This window comes from Artibeus jamaicensis, unplaced genomic scaffold (assembly GCF_021234435.1).
Source record: "Artibeus jamaicensis isolate MK-2021 breed Jamaican fruit bat unplaced genomic scaffold, CSHL_Jam_final contig_196, whole genome shotgun sequence".
NCBI lineage: Eukaryota > Metazoa > Chordata > Mammalia > Chiroptera > Phyllostomidae > Artibeus > Artibeus jamaicensis.
Window position 1 is genome coordinate 1,054,135 of NW_026521401.1, and position 27,045 is coordinate 1,081,179.

At 42.4% G+C, this 27,045-nt stretch overlaps 1 protein-coding gene across 9 annotated transcripts in view; it reads right to left on the reverse strand.

Annotated features, from left to right (window-relative positions):
- Nucleotides 1-355: 355 nt before the first annotated feature.
- SIK3 (SIK family kinase 3) overlaps nt 356-27,045 on the reverse strand; it is a 280,765-nt gene continuing 254,075 nt past the window's right edge. For 2 of the 9 annotated variants that reach the window (XM_053672225.1, XM_053672220.1), the window contains 11 exons: nt 26,403-26,546; nt 22,714-22,864; nt 21,872-21,997; nt 21,526-21,611; nt 20,951-21,060; nt 19,610-19,949; nt 18,104-18,804; nt 5,960-6,123; nt 4,926-5,058; nt 3,859-4,028; nt 356-579 (listed from right to left, as the gene is read on the reverse strand). In XM_053672225.1, the coding sequence (XP_053528200.1) occupies nt 3,871-4,028; nt 4,926-5,058; nt 5,960-6,123; nt 18,104-18,804; nt 19,610-19,949; nt 20,951-21,060; nt 21,526-21,611; nt 21,872-21,997; nt 22,714-22,864; nt 26,403-26,546 (2,113 nt within the window). In that variant the 3' untranslated portion in view covers nt 356-579; nt 3,859-3,870. Of the gene's footprint in view, nt 580-3,858; nt 4,029-4,925; nt 5,059-5,959; nt 6,124-17,427; nt 17,656-18,103; nt 18,985-19,609; nt 19,950-20,950; nt 21,061-21,525; nt 21,612-21,871; nt 21,998-22,713; nt 22,865-26,402; nt 26,547-27,045 lie in introns of those variants that run through there. The other 7 variants (XM_053672217.1, XM_053672212.1, XM_053672227.1 and 4 more) reach the window with 6 other exon arrangements.

A 27,045-nucleotide genomic window follows, 5' to 3' on the forward strand; every position in this document is an offset into this window, starting at 1 on the left:
TCTCTCCGGGTTCCAGGCTGGGGGTTTCTCTTTTTGCTCTCCAAGTGCCAAATGCCATCACTACTTCCTCTCTCCTGTTCCCCAGCCACTAAGATTTCAGAAGGTGTTATCCTTTAGTTTTTGCTCCTGTGGAAGTGCCATGCAGAGCACTGAGGGGTGCTCTGAGCACACAGGCTAGCAGAGGAGTGGCTCTGGGTCCCCTGATCTCCATACTCTAACTGCTTTGCTCTTCTGTCTTAAAAAAAAAAAAAAAAAAAAAGAAAAAGAAAATCACCTCCAAAAGAAAACATACCAAAAAACCAAAACCAAACCAAAACCAATAGCTGAAATACATCAAGTACACTTTCACAAAAGGTGGCGAACGTGGATTTCCTGTTTATTTCCTTGGTGACTTGGTCATAGAAGCAAACATGGCAACCCCCCCCTCAAAACTGTGAAAAACAGCACACTGATAAACTAAATGTGAGGAAAGGAGCCACAACATTATGGGTGGAGAGAAACACAATGGCAATTTGGTGCAATGCTGCTAGATACTGTTGGTTTAAAGTCCATTATTTTATTCCCCAGCTGTACACAAACCTGCAACAGAGCAGACACAGAGGGGGATTAGTGTGAAAAGAGAAAGCCTCAAATATTCAATTGATAACTTTTAAAAAATTCAACTGTGTAGTGTAAGTATGATTTTTTTCTTTTTGTAATGCAAGTACGTGACTTAAGCTTTGACTATCCAGGCATTCAATTCAAAAAGAAAAACTACCTTGAATAAACACACTGGCCAGCCCAGAGGCTTAGATAAAGAGCCCCCTCCCTCCACTGGAGCCTCTTTGGTTTTGGAGATCATGGTTGATTTCAGTAACTGACCATTTGGGCTCATAGTTTGTTTTCATTTCCCATGCTTTAAATTCCTGCTCTCATATGTTTTAAATCCACCAATGAAGAGTGAGCCTGCAAAACCCCAGGGTCCCTCCCTGACCTCCAGTAAAAGCGAAGGATCAGGCCTATTCCCCAAGCATCCCCCAACCCCCTCAAGATCCTGCTATACGGCTCCAGGTGTGCCATGTAAATTATGTAATTTTCAGGTCTTATAAGTAATAAATCTGCATCTTTTCTGAGTTTCCCCATGATTAGTGCTGGAGGGCATCTTGCAGCCACAGTAAGAAGCACAAGACACGTCCAGCCACAATGCTGGTTTTCAGTAGGCTGCACCCAATAAAAACCAGACTGGTTCACATTACCTCAGGCTTTTAAAAAATACTGATTATGCTATGATAGTTGTCCCATTTTTTTCTCCTCTTTATTCCCCTCTTCCCTGCACCCCCCCACCCCTGTCCCACCAGTATCCCCTACCTTCCTTAGTTCATGTCCATGGGTTGTACATATGTTCTTTGGCTTCTCTGTTTCCTGTAGTATAACCTCCCCCCGTCTATTTTGTACCTACCATTTATGCTTCTTATTCCTTGTACCTTTTCCTACATTCTCCCCCTCCCCCTCCCCACTGATAACTGCCTGCCTCCATTTTTGTGATTTTGTTCCTATTCTAGTTATTTGCTTAGTTCCTTTTTTGTTGTTTTTCTTATTTTCAGGTTCAGTTGTTGATAGTTGTGAGTGTGTTGTCATTTTATTTTTCATAGTTTTGATCATCTTCTTCTTATACAAGTCCCTTTAACATTTCATATAATAAGGGCTTGGTGATGATGAATTCCTTTAACTTGACCTTATCTGGGAAGCACTTTATCTGACCTTTCATTCTAAATGTAGGTTCTTGCCTTTCATGACTTTGAATACTTCTTTCCATTTCCTTCTTGCCTGCAAGGTTTCTTTTGAGAAATAGCTGACAGTCTGATGGGAAGTCCTTTGTAGGCAACTGTCTTTTATCTTGCTGCTTCTAGGATTCTCTCCTTATTTTTAATCTTGAGTAAGGTAATTATGATGTGTCTTCGTGTGTGCCTCCTTGGGAAATTCTATGGGACTCTCTGAGCTTCCTGGACTTCCTGGAAGTCTATTTCCTTTGCCAGATTGAGGAAGTTCTCCATTATTTTTTCAAATAAGTTTTCAATTTCTTGCTGTTTCTCTTCTCCTTCTGGCTCTCGTGTAATTCGAATGTTGGGTACATCTGAAGTTGTCCCAGAGGTTCCTAAGCCTCTCCTCATTTTTTTTTTTTTTAATTCTTGTTTCTTCATTCTGTTCCAGTTGAATGTTTTTTTTCTTCCTTCTGGTCCAAATGGTTGATATGAGTCCTGGTGTCTTTTTCTTCAGTGTTGGTTTCCTGTATATTTTTCTTTATTTCGCTTTGCACAACCCTCACTTCTTCCTCTATTTTGTGACCATACTCAACCATTTCTGTGAGCATTCTGATTACAAGTGTTTTGAATTTTGCATTTGATAGTTGGCTATCTCTTCATCTGTTAGTTGTATTTTTTCTGGAGCTTTGATCTGTTCTTTCATTTGGGCCATAATTTTTTGTCTTGATGTACCTGTTATGTCATAAGAGGCAGAGCCTTAGATATTTGCCAGGGCAGGACAAACCACATGGCAGCATTGTGATGCTGTATGTAGAGAAGGGGGTACTAGATGGAACAATGCCACTTGCTTAGCTCTCCGCCGACTTTCAGTTACTTCCTCCGTTACCCACAAGCAAACTGGGCCCTCCTGCTGCTGATTCCCAGGTGGATGGGCGGGCTTATGGACATTTTAGGACCCCTTGGGTCTCTCTGATAAACTCTCCTGTGAGATTGGAAGTTTGTCCCACTGCTGCAATTCCCACAGGACTTAGAGCCAGAGGTTTTGAGGCTTTATTTCCCTGCACTGGAACCCGGGGTTGTGTGGTCTGCCAGCCGCCGCCTCACATGCCCTGTCATCCTGTCACCACCTTGCCACAAGTCCTCTCTGGCCAGCTGACAATCTCCGCCCCTCCTACTGGTCTGGATGAATGTTTCTTCTTTAACTCCTTGGTTCCACACAGTTTGATTTTCTGGCAGTTCTGGTTATTTTTTGTTTTTAACATTTCATATAATAAGGGCTTGGTGATGATGAACTCCTTTAACTTGACCTTACCTGGGAAGCATTTTATCTGCCCTTCCATTCTAAATGTAGGTTCTTGCCTTTCATGGCTCTGAATACTTCTTTTCATTTTCTTCCTGCCTGCAAGGTTTCTTTGGAGAAATCAGCTGACAGTCTTATGGGAAGCTGTTGTTGTCCTTTTGTTTGTGTGAGGAGGCAAAGTATATCTACCTATGCCTTCATCTTGGCGAGAAGTCTCTCTCTGGTTCACTTACCTCAGGTTTTTAAAGAGACCTGCCACACTGAGCCACACTGAGGCTCTAACATGAATTTTCCAGATGGCTTAACTTCCATCAAATCTTTTCTGTCAGAGTTTTCAAAGAACCAATACTACCTACTCTGTTCCTTTAGGCATTACTACAACCAGGCCAATTTACCTCTTTTCTACCACTGGTCTCTGATCACCTATTGCCTCTGTCTAGAATATTCCGTCACTTGCAGCATAGGCTGAACTATTATGGCTGGAAATGTTTTCTTACTGGGCTTCATCTTTCAGAACTGAGTTTAAAGACAACCTCCTTTCCCTATTACCCTGGCCAGAGATGCCCCATCCTCCAAAGTGACAGCTCACTCATTGTCTCTGTGAAGGATGTTACAGGACTTGTAATTACAACCAATGGACTATGGACAGCATATCTTCTGTCTGTACCTACCCACATACCCAAACAACTGGCAGTGCTTAATGACAGACCAAGAGGGAAAGAGCAGGGGAGTTCACATGGAAGGACTCTCCTGACAAGATGAGGAGCTGGCACAGGGCCAAAGGGCTGCTTTGGCCCTGGCCCAGGTAATACTTACTCTTGGTTTCTGTTACACTCCTGCCTGCTCCATGCTGAAGGAGACCTCAGGGTGCTTATAGCTGAGCAGTATGTCTGTTATACATGTTGATGGGTAGCAGGAGGAGTTCAAATGCTGGCTACCATCAGTCAGGTCTAGGTGCTCATGATCTCCTAGACTCTCCCTGCATTCTGAAGACCAGAGAGAACACGTGAGATTTGCTAGGAGCAGGAAGTTGGGGGTAGGTGGACAATAGGGAGAGAGAGGAGGAAGAGAAGTCTTGAGTACCCATACCCTGATTCCTAGCTTGAATCCTAGCTCACAGCAGACTATCACTGTGTTTAGTGACTGTAGGCTGAAAGCCAGGATTCTTCTAAGTGTTCCATTTCCCTTCATAACTGTGTCTCCCACCACTGAGCTCCATCAACAACTGTAGTGTGGGAGAAGACAGAATACTGCTCCTTCAGGAACACTTCCTTCTTTAAGGGAGAAGACACAATTTACTGCTAGTAGACAATGACTACTGGGAATTCTATTTTAAATAGAACTCCAAGCATTTTAAACTCATTAGGGCAACTGACACAACACAATCTAGGATACAAGATCTATTACTTCTGCCACTTTACAGAGCAGGATGCTGGGGCTCAAAAAGGCTGAGTGTCTTGCCCACGTAGCCTATAAAGGGCAGTCAGGGTATCCTGCAGACCTGTCCATTCCAAGGCCTGTGCTTTATAGCTATTATGATACCTTCACTTAACTGGTTCTAAGGGGAGGCAGACATTCTATTTGGACACAGTGCCCTCTAATCACAACCAGAAAAGCAGCTATTAAAGGAGTATCTTAACAAAGCCTTATAAGGCTAACAAAAATGTGGTTATCTCTGCACTCACCCAGAAGGCATGTGCCTTTATTTATACATGCATGCTCAGTGAAAGAGAAGTGGGAAAGAATTCTGTGCCCAGAACACTTTGGGACACTGTGGCATCCCATGAACTCTTTCTACTGAAGAAGAGAGCAGTCACTGGTGAAGATGGAAGGGGGGAGTTCTAGGAACTTCTCTGGGGCACTCCATGTGTAAGTCTCCTTACCCTCATTTTCCCCATCCTGAAACTGCTGGCTCCCCATAAGTGAGGACTGACTAAGGACAGCATCTGACATCCGGGCAGAACTAAGTGCTTTCCCAGCCACGAGACTCATTCCTGGCAAGTTATCCAGCTGCACCTGCAGAAAGTTATTAGGACAGTAAGTAAAGATAAATATGCAACATGTAGGTAACCGTTCAGAGATAGCTGTTCCCTCTAAAAGAGCTCAGGCGCCACTCCCAAGCAGTACTCCCAGATACCCCTTCTCTGCACAGTGCCATCCAAAGGGGGCTCTAACAGGGACAGTGTGGGAAACTGCTGCAGTTTCTGCCCTTAGAGCGGGTGAGGGCATGGTGAATCTCAGCTGGTGGGCAGATGCCACTGACACCTACACGGCCTTCCAAACCAGGTTTCTGACCTATTCCCATCACCATGAGGAGTCTAACAGAACTTTCTGCAAGGACGGAAATGTCCTACTATGCTGTCTAATACAGAGTCACAAGCCACAAGAGGTTACTGAGCACTTGAAATGTGACTGAAGTGACTGAGGAACTAAATCTTTAACTTAATTATATTTAAATTTGAATAGCTAATTGTGGCTAGTTGCTACTGCATTAATCAGTGCTACTCTAGGAGTTTGCCCTAGGAAAACGAGCCCGGCAGAACAAGGTTAGCTCTCTTTATCTGAGTAAGCTCAATGTACCTGCCAGAAAACCAACCAAGAGCCTAAGAATTCATATGCTGGGGCTTGAGTTTTAGATTGTTTGGGGAGAAGTTGAATAACTAAGGCTAGAGGGGACAGATGGCAACTACCCTTCATTCCTCAGTCTAAAATTGGAGAATAGATTCCACTGAGATTCTACTAGAGTTAAGGGCTGGTCTATTCAGGTGATTCAAAGATATGCTTCCTTAGTTCACAGAGGTGTTGGATTCTGGTTGAGAAGACTGGAGAAATACATGCTACCCAACATTACTAAGTCTAGTTTCCAGGGTTGGATTGGTACAATTCCACTTCTGAGAAGTAGGAGGGGCCAACATACATAAGCATCATCACTGTTCTGGATTGTATGGTGTCTCTGGAGGGTCCGAGGCCTGTGGTGCTCACTGACTGAGGGGCGTGCTGAGTACCCAAGTCCATTATGATCTGGCAGCTCCATTGCTTGTCCTGGAGAACTTCTGTCCATGCAGTTCCCTATGACAGATTCTGAGGAGACAGCAGGAACAGAGTTGGTCAGCAGGCCTGAAGTTTCTCTCAACATTGTCAGTACCTATTAAAGGAATGTTTTGCAAAAGACAATGAAGCCCTGGCTGGTGTAGCTCAGTGGATTGAGCACGGGCCTACGAACCAAAAGATCGCGGTTCGATTTCCCATCAGGCACATGCCTGGGTTGCAGGCCAGTGTCCGGGGATCAGTTCCCAGCAGAGGATGTACCAGAAGCAACCATACATTGAAAAAAAACAAACAGTGAGACACAGATGAGTGCACTACCTACTAATCCTCAGCTGGCTGGTGATGGTGCTTGCGGGAGTCTGGACCAGCCTTCTAGCCTTCTAACCCTAAGTCCTAGAGCAAACATGAGCCTCTTTGTGGAGGAACCATACCCTTAGGAGAAAAAGCCCATATATTGGTGGTTGATCACATGGAACATTTTCTTTTTTCTTCATCTCTCTGTTGACTTGACAGTGCTGTACTCTCAAAACCAGATGCATGAAGAATCATTCCTGGAGCTTTCAGGAACCTCTAGCCTGGGAGGATGGCCCCCATCTCTCTCCTTTCTTGACTTCCCCCTCAGTGTACCACCCCAGTCTTCTCTGTTTCTCAAACTGCTGTTCCCAATTCTGTCCATAGCTCCTCCACTCTTTACATTTCTATCCTTGACCTTCCCTCTTTCCCCATGCTTACTTTGGCAATATCATCTATTTTCATAACTTCAACTATATTGCCTCTATGTAAAGAAATACAGAAATGCTCTTTTAAACTCCAGGTCCACAACTCCAACTATTTATTAGATATATTTTTCTGGATATTTAATATGTCTAATTCCAAACTCATCAATTTCCCCCACAACCAGCTCCTCTCTCAGAAATCCTTGTTTCTTATTGCCTATTTTCTGAATCTGCGTGTGAGCTCATAGGGTACTTTACTCCTGGTTCCACATCAACTTAAGTGTAAAGAATCTACCTCTGCAATATCAGTCACTCCAGTCCCTTTCTTTCCAATCTCATGGCTTCCATGGAAGCCCTATTGCCTCCTGCCTGGATTACTGCAACAGCCTCTTAACTATGCACCTACCACTACCCTACAAAGATTAATCTTTCTACTGGGTAGCCCAAACACCTCATTTTCCACAATACTTTCCCAGCCTATCTTCCAATGAAGATTACTCACTGCTCTCCCCTACATCCTAAACTCTGGTCAAATGGGACCACTTAAATCTCCCCTACCCATTCACAATTCTATGTAAATATTTGCTCCTGCTGTTCCCTCTCCCTAGAAATGCTCATTGGCAAACATTGGACCTATCTCCTAATGAACTGTAGTTTTCAATAGGAAACATAGCCCTAATGCCAGTAGTTATTTGAATAATCAAAGGAAAACATACTAAGTGCTGGGTAAAGGGTTTCGGGTCTCTATACTGAAATGGTCTCATACAACAATCAAGGTTAGGCCTGGGCTTAAGGGCTGAGGTAGAATGGGAAGGGAGGGAAGCTGACTGACATACACACTGATCGTAATGTAAAACATTCTGGAGAAAAATGAGAGGAGGGGGAACTTCCCAACTACAAAAGATGAAAGCAAGTGAGAAATCTTTTGAAAGTTCTGTGAATGAAAAGGTCAAAGGAACAGCCAGAAGTCAACTGTTCTGCTACTGAAAGCTAAAAGCCAACAGAGAAAGGAAGATAAAAGCCTACACCAAATCTTGCTTTGTGGGATTAGCTCACCCATCATACCCACCCAGCTCAATTCCTCTCAGTGGGCACAGCTCAAATGCTAGCTCCAGGGCCAAAGTAAAATCACTGGCAAGAAGTGGTGCAACAATGGCTTTGTGGAGTGAGGAACTGGCTCTCTGGTCTCTGCTGCCAAGAAGCAACATTTGGCTGCTTCTCACTTTTTCAAAATATTTTTCAATGCCTATATTCTTTTCTTTGATAGCTAGCATCATCTTTTTTAATTCCTTGGGGCTCCCCCCGCCCTAGATTATAGAATTGGATGCAAATCTCATCAGTTGCATCCCCTTGCTCCCCAAAGATGAACGTAAGAGCTCTCCTGTTTAAAGATTTTTAAAGGATCATTATCAAACATGAGGAAATGGCAAAGCTAATAAAATGTGTAAGCCCTGGTTCTTGATAATTCTTTCTCACATCTTCTAGAGGGCTCAATGTGTTTGTTTGTTTAATATATATATGCTGAAAAATCTCTCCCCCCGTCCCCTTTTGGGAATTTATTTTTATTCCTAAAAATGAGGTTTCTCCAAACCCAAACACCCACCCTCATTTTGGCCCTGCCTTTGGGAAGGTCACATGGACACTGTCCTCCTTGTCTGCCCTCCTCCTGGACTACAGGTTTGATGCCAACATACCTGAGTGCCACCAAAGACAGAGCAAGCTATTTACTAACCATGTGGTGAGCCTCCCTGACTCTTCCGCCCAGAGCTCACTAGCACAGCTCTCGGGTCAGGAAGACCTGGGCTTGAATGCTGGCTTCACCAGGATTCCTGGGGAGTGGGCCAGTAACCTGACTTGATGGGGTCTGTTTCTTTGTAATACAGGCCTTACTCCACAGGTATGTAAAGTGCTTACTAGGGCTTGGTACACCACAAAGACTGGTATTACTCATACTCATTTCGGAGATGTTAGTTCTGAGAGGATAAAGGCTTACTGAACCAGCTGACAAAAACAAGAAAAGTGATTTTATCAAAAAGGACCTTAACTTCGAGAATTATGGAGATAATTTCCCCATATATAAGTGAACAAATGAATTAATGAAACTTTAATTTTTAGTGAAGAAGCCTCTGATTTAGGAAAGACACATAAAGTTAAAAAACCAGATGAAAAAGGAGTCAGGTAACAAACCAGGGTTTTGTCTGCTCAAGTTTCAATATAATCCAAAGGTCAAAGATCTATAAGGGCTGGCAGCTATTACTTGGCAGATATCTGACAGGTATAGGACAGAGGGTGAGGAGGCATAAAGGAAGGAATATTAGGCTAGGGAATCAGAAAACCTGAAGTCAGGATCTAACTCCATCACCAACAGAATGTACAAAATTGGGTAAACCATTTAATCTCTCATAATCTCAGTTCTCTATCTCAAAAATGACAGTGTTTGGGGGCTCAAAAAAGCACACATGTAAAAGGGTATTTAACAAATTATAAAGGAGTGCACAAGTATAAATTTTAGTAAGAACACCGAGTCCTGAGTCTAGAAGTCCTTTGTGACATTCTAAGATGAGATCTAGTAACCAGTTGGGGGTGGGGTGAAGTGTACATAGAATAACCCACTAACTAAGGGATGTGAAATTTAGGTTCAAATCTTTGGCATCCTTTATGCCAGTTCAGCAAGCTCACCAAAGGATACATAATAGGGAAAAGAGGACTTCTAAGAGCAGCATTCTCATGTTATTTACTGAAGTAAAAGACCTCAATACAGAGAGGATGATCATCTGATCGTGCAAGGGAAAGAATATATAAATGGACACAATGCACACCACCTACCTGCTTGGGGAACTTTGGGGCAGCTTGCACAACTCTATTGAATCTGTCAATGTTGACTTGTCCTTACTCATTTACTAGGTTTTAAGAAAAAAATAAGAGAAATGACATGTTGTGCATATTTTTCTTAAAGGTTTCGAGGGGAACCCTCCAAGTCTATCATTTTACCTCATTCTGAGGCCTGAAGTCCACTAATATTGCTGACACTAACTAGGCTCAAGGAAGAGGATGCGGTTTTTGTGAGTTCAAGTTGCTAATCTCACTGTGTAAACCAGTTATGCTGTTGTAATTATTAATTTGCAAAGTAAAAAAAATCAAGTATAGAAGATAACCCTTAATTCTACATCTGTAGTGGCAGTTAGGGAGATGACAGGCAGCATGGGACACGTAGTGCCCTGAAACTTCTACGTATTTCAAACAAACCTTTAGCATGCTGCCTGCTTAGTGCCCTGGAACACCTGGCTTCACACTGAGTGACAGCACAGAGCCATAAAGGAAATAGGTAACCATGAAAAATGACATGATGGCATTTAGTTTTCCTTAACACCAGTGATCCCTATTCATCTTAAGAAATTTTAGAAAGATCACACTATATCTGCTTTTTTATAATCATGGTCTTGCATCACTTAACAATGAAAATACATTCTGAGAAATGTGCTGTTACATGATTTTGTTGTGCAAACGTCATAGAGTGTACTTATATAAACCTATGTAGTAGAACCTACTATACACCTGGGCTGTATGATGTAGCCTACTGCTCGTAGGTACACACCTGTACATCATATTACTGTACTCAACACTGTAGGTAATTTTAAGGCATTATGCTAAGACATTATGACAGCTATGACATGACTAGGCAATGGGAATTTTTCAGTTCCATATAATTTCGTGAAACCACCATCATATATGCAGTCCATCATTGGCCAAAACATTCTTATGTGGAACATGACTGCATACCTCTTATATAGCACTCGTTAGGTGGCATTTCAAGTTAAAACTGTTCATGACCTTGCCTTTCTTTCCCCCAGTACGTAAAAATTTCCCAAGGGCGGTTCTTTTTCATTTGTGCGTTCCACACAGCACCTACAACACAGTCTGTGAATTCTAGTAATTCAGTAAGTTTTGTGTAATTTGCTCTACCATGGAAATAACAAGTGTTTTGGCACTGGTGTGTAACTACAGAGGTTGAGATATCATTAAAGAAAACAGCAAGGCACCCCCCATCCAAAGAGAGAAATAAGTGTGAGCTTCCCCCACTTGCCTGCAAGGTGGTAGAGGTAGGACACCACAATCCTTTCTTAACAAAAGTGACAGCAGATTACTGATTCTTGGTAATGTAAAACTGTGGGCTCTCAGGTTTTTAAAAGAATAAAAGAATCATGTCAGGTTAAAGAAGGGAAATTGTGGAGCCTCAGTTTCTAGTATAAAAGATATCATATAATATATACATCTCGAGGTGGCTGTGAAAAGAAATGAGTAACTGAGTTGAAAGCAGCATGCATGGAGATTTACTACAAACATTAATTCCACCCTCCTTCTCTTAAGGGCATTTAGCTTAACATCCCTAAGTACACAGATGAAGAAAGGAAGGAGGTTACAGCCAGGCCCACTGTCAGGCTGCTAGTCAGAGTAAGCTCGTGTTGTTTAAGAACAATGGGGACTTCTAAGATAAAAAAAAAATTGCTTTAAACATACAGATATACATCTTCAGAGGGATTTCAACTTTTGAGCAGCATCAGGCTTCCTTAGACCATTAGTTACTCTATTGCATTATTTCACTATACTGGATTCTAAACACACATAATAGTTTGTGGCTTTATCCATTAAAGATAATTGTATATGCAGTTCCAAAAGCCACAAACTAGGAGCAGATGTCAGGAAAAGATAAACAGTATTCAAGTGAGAACAGACATAGTCTGTAGCTAAGTTAAAGAGTAAGTTTAGAGTAAACTGGGTAGAAAGAAGGAAGAATAATCTGTACAATACATTGGCAGGAGCTAAGACTATAGCTTCTAGAAAAGCTCATACCAAAGATAACAGGAAAAAAAATATTTAAGGAAAAAAAGAGAACTTTGTGGGGAAGATACCTGCAAAGCTGATAAATGCGGCAACAAGGACAGGAGAGTGTTGAGCTGAAACCTTTAGGAATATACTTACTCTGGTTTGTTCCAGAAACCACAAAAGATGTTTGTGGGCATAATGGTGGTGATGGAGGTAGATTAAGAATGTAGGGAGAAGAGACAGGGAGGAGAGAGGTAATGATAGTAATTCAGCTAGGGAGAGAAGAGATTTGTCAAAATTATAATCCTGAAGTTCTGGCCTGAAGTGAAGGTCTTAGATTTAAAGGGGGCATGACTGACTTACAGAATTGTGTAATGATTTACAACCAGCAGAATTGAGTGATGTGCTACTTTAACTGTCCTGGCACATTGCAGCTGGATCTAGATCATACTCTGGATTTTAGAAAACCCTGTCCTTAACTTCTACTAGGTTCCTTCATGTACACTGCTCTTAAAAACAAAACAAACCTGCTTGTTATCCCTTCAAAATATCCCTGATACATTTTACCCACTGGTCTTTCCTCATACTTCTCCCCAAAATCCAAATGACAAAATCTCCATCCATCATACCCAATTCAAATGCCACTGACTGCTGGTTGAGAAATGATTCATCTGATTGAAAACTAATATCTCCCACTTCTGGTACTCCCATACTTGGATCAAACACATTCGGCCTTAGTTTAGGTACTAAGTAGATCAGCAAGCCTGCTACAAGGAGGATTCCTTTTAATAGCTATGGAATGTAGGTGAATTCAAGCCCTCCAGTCTTTCTGCAGAGAAGAGTCAGACCAGAGGAAAAAATGAAGAGTAATTATAATTTTTTTGTATTTTTTAAAGTATATTTTATTGATTATGACATTACAGTTGTTCTATTTCCCCCTTCATTACCCTCCACCCTACACACCCCCCTTCACCATTCCCCCCCTTTAGTTTATGACCACGTGTCTCAAGTTCTTTAGATTCTATATTTCCCATACTATTCTTGCCCTCCCCCTATTTTCTACCTACCATCTATGCTACTTATTTTCTGTACCTTCTCCCCCCTTCTCCTTCTCCCACTTCCCTGTTGCTAACCCTCCACGTGATCTCCATTTCTATGGTTCTGCTCCTGATCTAGCTGTCCTCCTAGTTTGCTTTCGTTTTAGGTGTGGTTCTTAATAACTGTGAGTCTGCTGTCCTTTCACTGTTCATCTTTTTTATCTTCTTTTTCTTAGGTAAGTCCCTTTAACATTTCATATAATAAGGGCTTGGTGATAATGAACTCCTTGAATTTGACCTCATCTGAGAAGCACTTTAACTGCCCTCCCATTCTAAATGAAAGCTTTGCTGGATAGAGCAATCTTGGATGTAGGTCTTTGGATTTCATGACTTGGAATACTTCTTTCCAGCCCCTTCTTGCCTGTAAGGTCTCTTTTGAGAATCCGCTGACAGTCTGATGGGAACTCCTTTGTAGGCGACTGTCCCTTTGGCTCTTGCTGCTTCTAGAATTCTCTCCTTCATTTTAATCTTGGCTAGTGTAATTAGGATGTGCCTTGGTGGGTTCCTCTTTGGGTCCATCTTCTTTGGGACTCTGTGAGCTTCCTGGATTTCCTGGAAGTCTATTTCCTTTGCCAGAACGGGGAAGTTCTCCTTTATTATTTGTTCACATAAGTTTTCCACTCGTGGCTGTTCCTCTTCCCTTTCTGGTACCCCTGTAATTCAGATGTTGGGACATTTAAAGATGTCCTGAAGGTTCCTAAGCCTCTCCTCATTTTTTTGAATTCTTGTTTCTTCATCCTTTTGTTTGGTAATTTTTTCCCTCTTTCTGGTCCACTCCTTTGATTTGAGTCCCAGTTTCCTCTCCATTACTATTGGTTTCCTATGTATTTCCATTCATTTCAATTAGTTTAGCCTTCATATGTTCCCCTAATTTGTGGCTAAAATCAACCAGTTCTGTGAGCATCCTGATCACCAGTGTTTTGAACTGTGCATCTGAAAGTTTGACTATTTCTTCATTGCTTAGATTTACCGGCTCTGGGGCTCTGAGTTGTTCTTGAGCCATGTTTTGATCTGTTTTGTTACGTATGAGGAGCGGAGCCTTAGATGTTCACCAGGGCAGGGCCACCCAGGTCGCTGGTTTGTGACGCTGGTGTATGTGGGGGCGGGGTCAGAGAGGGACAATAGCGGTCCCCTCTGCTGTTTCCTGCCACTGGTGCCTGCACGGTCTGTCTCACTGCTTGCTCCTTCACCGGTTTATCTGCTCCCGAATGTGTGACCATGGTCAGCCCTCAGTGAGTCTACTGCCTTGAGCCCTCAGTGGGTCCACCGGCTACTCCACACCTGGGATCCGCCCACAGCTGCCGGTGCACCTGGGTTGCACACCCAGGTTGGTCTGGTGGGTCTTTCCTGCCTGACTCCGCTCTGCCCCTCTTACTGGTTTGGCTGAAGGGCATTTGGTGTCTAGCACATGGAAAGGCCTATTAAAAGTTCATTTTTTAGCCCTGGCTGGTGTAGCTCAGTGGATTGAGTGCGGGCCTATGAACCACATGATTGTGGTTCAATTTCCAGTCAGAGCACATGGCTGGGTTGCAGGCCAGTTCCCAGCAGGGGACTCATGAGAGGCAACCATACATTGATATTTCTCTCCTCTCCTTCCTTTCCTCTCTAAAAAAAAAAAAAAAAAATTAAACTTCATTTTTTATAAATATGCTAATCTCATGAAAGCTTTCATTCACACAGGAATGTCTCCTACAGCATCCCTAATACCACTATGCTGCCTCTGGCAGGACAGAAAATTCCCAGGCTATCTAGGCAGCCTGTGCTAGAATTGCTCTTTTTTTATTTTCCTTTTGCCCTCCTACACCTGGTACCCCCATTCTCTCCAGTAATCCCTTCCCTTACTTTATTTCCATGGGTTATGCATATAAGTTCTTTGGCTTCTCCATTATGTATACTGTTCTTAATAGCCCCCACCGGGGCCCATCCATTTTGTGCTTCTTAATCCCTGCACCTTTCCCTCCCATTTTCCTCTTCCCCCTCCCAACTGATAACCCTCCAAAAGATCTCCATATCTACGATTCCATTTCTGTTCTGGTTGTTTACTTAGTTTGTTATTTGGATTCAGTTATTGATAGTTGAAGATTTGTTGCCCTTTTAATGTTCATCATTTTGATCTTCTTTTTCTTATATAATTCCCTTTAGTATTCATATAGTAATGACTTGGTAATGATGAGCTCCTTTAGTTCTACCTTGTCTTGGAAGCACTTTACTTGCCCTTCCATTCTAAATGATAGCTTTGCTGGACAGAGTATTCTAGGTTGTAGGTCCTTGCTTTTCATCACTTTGAATACTTCTTGGCAGTCCCTACTAGGCTGCAAAGATTCTTTTGAGAAATCAATCAACAGTCTTATGGGAACACCTTTGTAGGTAACTATCTGCTTTTCTATTGCTGTTTTTAAGATTCTCTTTATGTTTAATCTTTGGCATTTTAATTATGAGGTGTTTTGGTGTGGTCCTCTTTGGGTCCATCTTGATTGGGACTCTCTGTGCTTCCTGGACTTGTATGTCTATTTCCTTCACTAAATCAGGCAAGTTTTCTTTCATTATTTTTTTCAAATAAGTTTTCAATTTCTTACTCTTTCTCATCTCCTTTCGGCACCCCTATGATTTGGATGTTGGTACATTTTGAGATGTCCCAGAAGTTCCTACGTCTATTCTTGTTTTCTTTTCTTTTTTTTTAAGATTTTAAAATTTATTTATCTTTAGAGGGGAAAGGAAGGAGATAGAGAAATATCAATGTGTGGTTGCCTCTCATGTGTCCCCCACTGGGAACCGGCCCGCAACCCAAGCATGTGCCCTGACTGGGAATCAAACAGCGATTGTGTGGTTCACAGGCCCGCGCTCAATCCACTGAGCTACACCAGCCAGGGCCATCCTTGTTTTCTTGAATTCTTTTTTCTTCCTGCAGTTCTGATTGATTTTTGCTTTCTTGTTTTCCAAATCGTTGACTTGATTCTCAGCTTCATCCCCTCTACTGTTCGTTCCTTGAAGATTTTTCTTTGTTTTCCTTAATGTAGCCATCATTTCTTCCTGGGTCTTTTTTATGCCACTGCAGTAGTACCCAGTGAGTTGCTGGAGCACCCTAATAACTGTTGTTTGAACTGTGCGTCTGATAGGTTACTTTTCTACATTTCACTTAGTTGTTTTTCTGGAGTTTTGTTATGTTCTTTCATTTGGGCTGTATTTCTTTGTCTCTTCATTTTGGCAGCCTCCCTGTGTTTGTTTCTGTATATTATAGGTAGAGCTGCTTGGACTCCCTGTCTTAGTAGTGTGGCCTATTGTAGAAAAGCACACCTGTTAAGTTGTATGGGGCGGAGCCTTAGGTAATTGCCCAGAAGGGGTAACCCGTGCTATAGCTCTGTCACTCTGTGTGGGGACATAGCAACAGAGGGGACAGTGCTGTTATGTGGCCTCTAGAGTTTTGCCCAGGAGAAAGCTGTCTCCCAGCACTCACACTTCACTTTCTCCCCATGTGCCACTAATGCCCTTCCAACTGTTGCCCTGGTGCTGAATCCCAGAGGGTGTGGGTCTGCGTGAGACTTAAGTCTATATAGCAGGCCCTGTAAGAGAAGTCTTGTGAGAATCCCTCAGTGTCTTCCACTACCCCAATCCTTACTGGTTTTTACCAAAGTTATGGGGACATATTTTCTTGGCACTAGAACCCTTGGCTGAGTGGTCTGGACTGGGGCTGGGATCCCTTGCTCCCAAGGTATCCCTCTCATTTTTTATCTACCACATATGGGTGTGGGACCACCCATTCCATTTCCATGCCTCTCTGTGCCACTCTGCTTTCTCTACCCCTCCAACCTACTTGGATGAATGTGGTTTCCTTAAATCCGTGGTTGGACTTCCACACAGCTTAATTTTCTGACAATTCTGGGTGATATTTACTTTGTAGTCTGGTGGTATTTTTTTTACCTAGTGGTGCACGGAGGTGAGGTGTACAACGCCTCCCACGTTTCACCCATGCCTCCATCTTGACTGGACATCTAGAATCTTTCTTATAAAAGTCCTTAGAGAGTTGACACTTGCTGCTACTTCTCTTCTGATCTTGGTTCTGCCCCCAAATAAGAACCCAGAAAAGTCAAATCCCTTCTTTGATCTAAGAGGTATGATAATTCTCCTTAGTTTACTTCCCCCAATACAAAACATCGCCAGGTCTGTCAGCCATTCCACATATGACTTGGTTCTAAAACTTCTCACGATATACTTGATTGGTGTACATCTCTAAGTGGGATGGAACCCAACTATTCAAAAGAGCAGGATTTAACAGGTGTTTTATGCAACCAGATGTCCCTCCCTGCCAGTGCATAGCAAACACAACATGAAGGCACCAAGTCTTTCTCACATAAACTGATTTAGAGTAAGGTCTTCTGTCCTGCCCTGAACCATGGGACCTAGCAACTGAGTTTTGTATGTTGACTTTAAAAGACACTGTAGGAGATGCAGGTAGCTCCAAGAAGGGAAGGATATAAGAAATGCTCAGTTTCAGAATTACATATTTATGGATACACTCATTTTCCAAGATCTATAATGATGAGATGGATATTAGTCCAGATTTTGTTTAGGAAGTTATAATATTAATGGAGCAACAGTTTTTGACCATAACCTACTGATGGTAATATTAATTTCCCTCTAAATGAAAATGAATGTACTCATCTACTATAAAAACAAAATGAAATGACATGGGGCCCCTCACGATGCTGTAAAACAATCTGTACTTAGTTTATTAATGAAGTAATCAGAGTAATAATACTAATACTCACATTTATATCATAATTTCAGATTACATTTCTTTTCTTACACTCTCATGCACACACATTACATATAGACACAAACACATATATGTATGTTTTAATCTTCCCAGATACTCTGTAAAGCACCATCACTCCTCCTGCCTCTTGGTCACAGGTGAGGAAAATAAGAACCTGAAGGTGTAAGTGATAAGGTTATTGAATTCATGACAGAGGCAAGTTCAGAATTGAGATGCTTTGAATTTTGGTCCAATGCTATTTATTCTAAATTATATTTCCTTACCATTGGTTGACTTTTTTCTATTGCATAAGTTAAAGTTGGCTATTCTTAAGAAATTCTGTGTTCTAAAAAAACATGGCATGAATATGGGAAATAGATATCTTACTTACTGTATTACCTGTGTGTTAAGTTTCTATCACTAAGCTTTTAATTTTGAAAATAAGACCCCTTGCCCACCAATTCCCACTTCCTACATGCTTCTCCCTCAAAAGGTACTGAAGGTCTTCTTAGAAATTCTTTTTCTTTTAGGAACATAGAGTACTAGCTGAAAAAAATAACATTACTAAGTTAATTGAATTGGGGCAAAATGGCCCAGGACTTTTACTTTGAAGGGACGCTTACCTCGGCTGGACACCTTATTTCTATTGAGTGCAGCAGTTGGCTGATGTCGGTATGGATGTATCCCCAATTCCTGTGCATGACTCACAGTTCCTAGTAAAGATTCAGGGTCCCCAGGTCTGCCAGTACTCAGGAGTAGGGGGCTGTCATGGCAACCTTTGGTCAATGCATTTGAACTCTTCCTGTCTGGAAAGCCATCCTTGGCCCCCTCGCATGAGCATTCCTCTTCCATGCTCTCTGAAGGCATGAGTACCGGCTGGTGAGCATAACCATGGGTCGGGCTGGGTGAGGAAACCTGTGAGATACATTCTTGTGCTCTGATTTGTAGAAGGTGCTGAGGGCTGGTGTGGTGGTGGTGATATGAGTCAGTATTCTGATATGGTAAAGCCTGGTGCTCTGTCATACTCTGTCCCCCAAGATTGGGAGCCAGACTCCCAGCATCCCCCTGGTTCATATGCCTAAACAGTTCTTGGTATTCTTGATGCTGCTGTTGTTGTCGCTGTTGCTGTTGCCTTTTAATGAGCTGTGCAAACTCTGCTGGGGGCAGCCGAATGTCCGAGTGGCCGGTGAGCGAATGCCGGGGAGAAAGCAGTCCTTGGAGAATGTGGGGTACCTGCTGGTGTCTTGTATAGTCTGGCGGCGTGGGGGACAGCAGGGCCTGCTGCAGTGCTGACGTGGTATAATGAGGTGGCTGCTGATGTGCACTGGGAGGGAAGGTGGGGAATTGGTCAAGTGGAGGGACTTTCAGGGCTTGGGTTGTAGGGAACCCCACTCCTGTTGAAGGGCTGTAGCTGCTGGGGGAACCCCGGGACTGGTCCGAAAACAGGTAGGGGTGTAAATGCGCCTGGTCGTAGTTAGCAGGGGAGAACCGATTCACGTTCAAGCTGCAGACACAAAAGGGAGTGAGTACCAGGCATCCATGTAACAAGTGCACTGTGCTCCCCTGGAGAACAGCTACTCCTCTTTCTCAGTAGGGAGCTCCACTGATACAGAGAACTGTGGGGTGACAGGGAAGATGCGGATGCATGCACCAACCCGACTCATCCCTGCACTCACTCACCCAGTAATGTTTAAGGGATTTAGGGCACTGTGGTCATAGACCCAGCTCTAGGTTAAAGGTAGTCACTATCTTACAGCATCATTTAAGCTACTAAGAGGCACCAATCTCTTAGAATACAAGTGACAGAGAGGGAAGAATCCTCAAAGAATAGACAAGGAAAACTGACCTTTTAACCAGCTTCTCTAGTAGACCATTATCTTCTTTGCAGAAAAATAGTAAGATAGCTTTGTGATTTTCCTCTCCTGTCTCATTAGCATTTTGATCCCTTATTTGGTCAATAAATAAGTTTCAAGTTCACCCCAAACCCACCACTCTGATTTAGAAAGGGTGAAACAAGCATAGCCCAGTCAAACCCATTTTTCTTCCCTCCTCCTTTCTTGCCCTGCTAAGGGGCTTTCTCCCTCCTCAATCACCTGGACAGCTGGCTGCGCAACTTTAGGTAGCCTTACCTGTGGGCCTCTGCACTGTCAGCACTCAGCTGCTTGGACAAGGGCCGGTGGCCATAACTGAAGGTAGCCATCAGGTTGGCACGATGCTGCATCTGAATCTGACTGGCACTGGGGCTAATGGAGACGCCCCGCCCAGCAGAGCCTGCAGTTGTCCCTGGCATGTTGTTAAGCATGTCAACAGGTTCCTGTACTTGGATGGTCACCTGCTGGGACTGGGCAGGCTGCTGTATGCCCAAGCAGGTGAGTGCCACATTGGGAGGAGGAGAACAGTTCTCAGGTGGCTGCTGGAAGATTGCACTGCAGGAGGCTAAGCCTTGAAACTGGGAGGGAGATGCAGCACCTACAGAGAAAGACACCTCAGAGTGACTAAATGGTACGTGCCGGCTGGAAGTAATGGAGGCCAATGAAGATAACAAACCATACCATTTAGAGCAGTACCTCTCAAATTTTAGTGTGCATAAGGCTCATCTGCAGGACCTGTCAAAACAGATTTCTGGGCCCTACCCACAGAATTCTGATTTAGTAGGTCAGGCTGGGGCCCCATGGATTAGTATTTCTAATAAGTTGCTGTGGAAGTTGGTCCATGGATTATGCCATGATTTAGAGCAGTGTTTTTCAAACTCTAATATGCATATAAATGGCCTGGGGGTCTTGCTAAAGTGCAGCTTCTGATTTAGCAGGTTTGGAATGGGGCCTTAGATTCTAATTTTCCTGCTGAGGTTGTTGGTCAGGAAACCCTGCACCTTGAGTAGGAAGAATATAGAGGCCAATTCAGACTGTCCAGGGGGATCTAGACTGTGTCACATATGTAAGAGATTACCAGTTTCTGAATGCTAAATCCTCATACTGCTGGTCTCTAAAGACCCATACTAATTAGGGTATACTCATCTTTACCTCCATCTAAACGCCCACAAGAGAGGACCCACATGTACAATGGATAACCAAACACAGGCATGAAAATAGGGAAGGTTCTGGTAGGAGCCTTTTATTTTATAGAGTTGGAGGGTGTTTTATTAAAACTATATTAATAGTTAACCTTTACTGAGAACTATTTTATGCCAGAGACTGTTTCAAGTGCATATATTTATTCATGAAATACTATCATCATCCCTACTTTACATTTGAGAAAGCTGAGGTAAACTGAAATTAAATAGCTTATTTGAGGTTTCACAGCTAAGGAGGTGGTAGAAAGAGGCTTGAAGCCAAGGCAGTCTAAGCTAAAACCCACAACTTAAATGCTATCTTATTCTGCCATTCAAATCCATTGCCTGTGGCATTCCAAATGATGGCTCACTTTTTTCATGTGGCATAGTATGGTTCAGTATAAACCTTTCTACTCACCATGAGACTGGATCATGGCACTGTTCATGGGGGGAGGACTATTACTGGGTTGTCTGAAGAGATGATTGTTGGGGTGATTGGGGGGTGGGCTTGATGGCTGAATCCTTAACCTTAAAAAAACAACAAAACCAGATAAGTAAATTTCCTGAGGTGACAGTACAACCTTGAAATTAGCTTCAGCCATATAATACACTTAAGCAGCAGCTATTTCTTCAGTTTTCATAAACCTCCAGTCCATAACAACATACGTAAACCACCCACCACAGTCTACTTAAAAGCTATTCACAGATTACTTTATAGGACTTCCCAGAAAAATAGGCAGAGGTCATTGTGGGCTTGTGTCTGACCTTCTGTATTAGATGTCAGATTACTTTATTCATGTGGCTAAGAAAATGATGTGGCACTGGAAGTCAGGATTTCAGGGAGACTGCTGAAATTTAAATTGGTTTCTCTGCTTTTCAAATAAGTTTTCCAAGATGAAAGCTAAAGTCAGTCAGTGTCTCCCACAGGAGTCAGGCCAAAGACACCAAGCTATAGAGATAATGGCTTAGGCACAGAACAAAATGATTCATTACCTCTGGAGCTGGTGGGTGAGGAGGGCTGGCTGATTTTCACATGTAGCTTGAAGAGGTGGAGAAGGCTGAGGAGGACAGATAGAATCCTAAAACATATGGAGGAAAAGAAAAATAGTTGTGAGAGTGAATATTAACATGAGCTATTCTCAGGGAAAGAAAAGAAGGAATTGTCACTGAGATGTATGCTTTTGTTGTTTGTGGAAAAGTCTACATTTATCCGAACATGTCAACCATGAACATAACTCAATTCCATTTTGATCCACATGATCTCTTCCAAACTTCACAGACGAATCAGCCTGAAAGGAAACTCTAAACAAGTAGGGGAGAGCAAAGAATGAAGACCTACTTGAATCTGTTGTTGGAGAATTTGATGGTGTTGCTCCTGCTGGTATAACATATGCTGTTGCTGAGTCTTCTCCAGGGTTCTTTCATCAATCTGCCCCCCATACATCTTCTGCAGTTGCTCACACTCCTGAAGGGAAAGCAGTTAATACAGATAGGATACAGCCAGGCCCACCCATGCAGTGATATCAACAAACGCAGATCTGCCCTGAGGTCTCATGGGAAGAAAGAGCCACAAGAGAACAGTATACTTGATGAGCAACTCATCCATTTATATAGGAATTTACGTACTAAATATATATTCACATTTTGTTCTGCATGAACTAGTGGAAAATACCAATGATGGTGTCTGTGTATAAGTGAAAATGTCCAGTGTGAAGTCTGTGTACAAAGAATATGCCTCTTGGAATTTGGTCATCAGGAAGGCAGAAAGGAAACTAGTTTAGAAGTCTGAAGGTACACTTCCTTCCTCTGAGAGCACCATTCCCTACCAACTAGAGAGTATGCCAGGTGGTAGCAATGCCAAACAAGCTCCCACAAGACCCAGTGCCCATTCTGAGAGCAATGCAAGGGTTGCTTAGAAGTACCTTCCCTGGTGCTTCCCACTAAAATCCAAGCCCAGAAATTCCTCTGTAATAAACTGCAGAGACAGGAGGAAAACTCAGTCCTGTCATGGGATAAGCAAGTTTGTTCCTGGGGGAAGCTAACCAGAATAAGCAAGCAAAAAACATTAGAAGGCTGTATGGCTTTGAACCTATAAAACTAATACAGTGCTGATGTGAAAAGGATGGAAGTAGTCTCTGTAACCCATGCTTCTCCAGAGATGTGTGCCATCTCTTCCATTACCTGCTGCAACTGTTTGATGCTGCTGTTGTTGCCCAGTCTTTCCAGGTGAGCTTTGAAGGCTTGGATGCTTGCAGCTCCATCTGAGAACCGGCGCACAGGGGAGAAACGCTCTGTAGGGAGGTGCAGGGTATTGGAGTCCTTGTACGTAGAGCTGAATATATGGGAAGAGAAGGTTAGGGGCTAGAACTCAGGTGGTTTGACCAAATCACCTAAGGACTCCTGTTCAAGATGGACACAAAGGTGGCTGGCTGCCCCGGTGCACCTGCATATGATGCCACTTCCATGTCACATACAGAGGCCAGTTGTTACTCTAGTCTGCTCCCCAGTTAGAGGGCTCCAGGTATATAGCTTCCATTTCCACTTACCTTGGGTTGGCTTAATTGCCATGCCTGGTGGGGTCCTGTCCTGGGATCAAATATATCCAGTTCTTACAAATATACCAGGTCAGAAAGAAGAGCTTTTAGATATCCTTCAGGCCAAGCTAATATAAAAACTTACCTATTTTTTTACCCATCATGTCTTTATCTAGTGCTTTTAGAAATCTAAAATTCACTGTTGGACTCAAAGTTTTCCCTGAGCAGTAAGCTCTGTATGACCGGAAGGAAGCTACAGTTAGCTCTGTGGTCAAGGGTCTGGCCTGGAATGAACAGGTTCTGTGCTAGAAGGGCAATAAGAGACTTTTAATCCCCCGGTGGAGATAGTACATTCTTAAGAATGTGGACCTCAAAATCTTACAAAGCAAATAAGGCTACCTACTGTGAAAATTAACCTCTCTTCTAACCTCTTAATGAAAGATCATTCATATGAATTACCTTCAAAAACTCCACTGATCAATCAGAACACAGCCAGTATCTCAGAGAAAGAAAGAACAAGCTATTGATAAGGAATGCCTGAGATAGCATCAGGGTTAGAAGCTAATACCTACTCTCTTGTGACCTAATCAGAAAGAGATGTTTATGGGTTAAGCAGATTAAAGACTGCCAAGGTGGCACATTCCAACAGCTGATGGAAAGGATCAAGGTTTCAAGTCCAGCCAGAGATGATATCACAGTGAACTACGGGTGAAATGAGGTACCACCTAGCCAGTTACTCATTCTGGACTGAAGGAGAACCAAGACTAAGGAAGCAAGTTAACAATCAAGTTCAGATAAAAGGCAGGCAGGGAGGAAGAAGAGTCTGATGACTGTGCAGAGGTCAAAAGAGTTCTGGCGGCAAGTGAAAGCCCTTTATGCCCTTCTTTCAAATGATGACTTCTGTTTCAGACACTACCTGAAGCTTGACACAGTAGTGGACTAACGAAATGAGCATGAATATATATTTGTTTCAGTGACACAAGAGACAAGTGATTTTGGCAGACACACTCCAGAAATGGTGATCATAAAAGCTGCTTTTAGAGGCATTTCCTCGATACTTCTTCTGTTTTAACCTGGGAGTTAAAGCAAGCAAATACTGCTTTCTCCTCAAATTTGATTCTTATACTTTCAATTTTTTCTGATAATGGGACACATTTCTAATTCACTCAGAAAGCTGTGTTCATCAAGTAGTTAATGTACTCTATCTGCACAAAACCCATTCTCCCATCACAGCAATACTCCCAGGTCCAGGTAGTTCACGACCTTTCCAGAAGCTCAGGGTGTGAACAGACTGACACCCAGGTCAACCCAGCACAGTAACTTCAGAGGAACAGTCCTGATGCAGTTGCTCATTTTGGAAGCACTGACAGTATCAACTGCTTTATGTTTACTAGCAATCACGTTAAAAATCAAGACAGCCTTGTATTAGGCCAATATTCCCACTACACTTTTCAAACAGTGATTGATTCCCCATCTAGATAAGACCTATCCTATGTTAGTTTTTTTTAATTACACTTAAAAACTTCAAAAATTTCAAATTACACACTTCTAACTTTAAAAAGGTTGATCAGACTCCTCTTAGTCTCAATGCTTTTGTTCATCTATTATTCCCCAGAAGAATATATGTATTTGCTGTTCTTGAGTCCTTTCCTCTGAAAAATACACGAAATCCAATAATCTGTCTAACCTGCCAATTTTCAGTGTTTTGCAGCCTTGGAAAGTTTCTCTTTTCCACTGTAGACTAACTTCAGTCTCATGTTATGATACGTGCTGGGTATGCATAAATGTCCCACCTTACCCCATCTGCCACTCATAAAGCATTTATTTCAATTCAAACTTACTTGACCACCGGAAAACGGACAGCAGATAGATTTCCAGCAGGCAAGGCCCTGACAATGACTGCAGGCAGGGTGGAAACCACATACACCGAGTTATGAACCAATGTAGTGTTCCTTTAGTAACAAATATAAACAGGATACAGAATCCGCGATAAAGGCTGATTTTGGAGATGTGCTGCTCTTCATGGCTCTCTGATAACAACCCCTCCTGAGGAACACTTCAAATTAAACAAGGATACCCAAAGGACTTCAGCTAAACCACAGACCCTAACAAGGGCTGAAAAATTAAGTGTCAGGCTGTGGAGGACAGAAAGACTGAAACAAGGAGAAACACAGTGGTAAAGGGTCTCTTAAGTAATAATGTTGATTTGAGCCCAGAGTTATTAAGAAATCATAGAAAATTTATGGGGTAGATAGGCAGTTTTTAATAATCACTCAAAGAACCTTTTAATGCAGTACTGTAACGATATAGGTCCTATGGGATTTTCCTTAGAAAAATACTATCTTTCTGTGCCATTGGAATTTTGAGATTTGTCATTCCTGATACAGATCATTTTTTACTAAGTTATTCATGGTCATTTATAAAAGTTTATCTTCCTGCTTTAAAAAACACTGTCATGCTTGCCAGTGTGAACTGGTTGCCAGATTTAATAAGAGTACATTTATAAACTTAACTTTCTTGAAATCTGACTGCTTTTCAATCTTCTCGAGTAATAATGCTTTTCATTGTCCTCTGAAAAAGATTCAAATAAGCTCTAGCAATCAGGGGTGGCTTTGAAAGTGTGACCCATGAGCTTGGGGATGTTTTCAGAAAGACACAGCTAAGATTTGTAGCCATTGAGGTATTCACAAAAGATAATCATCTTATGTAACAAAGTGTCATTCTTCTTTGCTTCTAGATTTACTTGGATTCAATTTTGTGAAGTTTTCTTGGCCAGGTATGGTTAATTTTATTTCTTCAAGAGAATGAATTATAAATGTGACAGAACCCTAAAGAATTTGCCATAAAAATATTGCAAGAATGACTTTTCAAGCACAACAATCAAGAGGATGCAGTATCTGCTCTACCATTCACAAAGAGATGTATATCTTCCTCCATATCCTAGCTTATCGTTCAGTGGTAAAATGATAAAAAAATGCTCATTCTTTTGACAATGGGTTATTAAAGGTCAAGTTTATTAATATGTCCAGAAATCCTCTTATTTCCACTTGGCCCTCTGAGAGCTTCACCTCCTGGTAGGTTTCAAGTTCAAGTTCATCTATGAGTCAACAGTAAGAACCTCAAGAATCAAGTGCAGACAATAAACATGTCTACGATGTAACAGGAAAGAAGAATCTCCGATTATTCTGTGTACTGCTTAGTACAAGGAGCTTTGAAGATGTAAGCTCAGGATGCTACTTAAAGCTTCGATGCTGGTTACCATCACTGTTAACACTAGCCAGAGGGTGCCTGTCTGATGAACCTCAAGGAGCTCACAAAGCTCATGTGGCTACTCACCGATGCTGATCAGGTACCAGGTGAGGGGGCCAGACCCGGGAACGGAAAGGCTGCTGTCCTAGCTGCCGTTGTAGGTCCGGTGGGATCTCGGCTGTAGGGTTGGTCATGGCCAGTGTATGTCTTTTGGACCTATTTGCCAAGTACCTGCAACAAGCAGGAGCACATTTCATAGTAAAAAAGACAGACAGGAATATTCCTCAGCAAGAAGCATTAGAAGTTAATCTAAAGCACTCAGAATGAAATAGTGCCAGAGCTCAAAAAGGATCCATGGCAAACAGATCCCTGACTGGATGCAAGTGAAGCATGTCCAACTGGCCAGCAAAAGTTGGCTTATCATTGAAGTGGCTGAATTTTGGACATAAGAGCAGCCATTAAAGAGAAGAGAGAAAGCAGATGTAGTTCATACAGACTAATTTTCCTTATTTCATTCCATTCAACAGAAGAATTCGTTTCCTACTTGTTAATTTTATCGCACTCCCGCCCACTAAATTTCAAAAATGTAAGTTGTATAATTAGGATGTTGGAATGTTTAAAGATGTCCTGGAGGTTCCGAAGCCTCTCCTCATTTTTTTGAATTCTTGTTTCTACATTCTTTTCTGTTTGGTCATTTTTTTCCCCTCTTTCTGGTCCACTCCTTTGATTT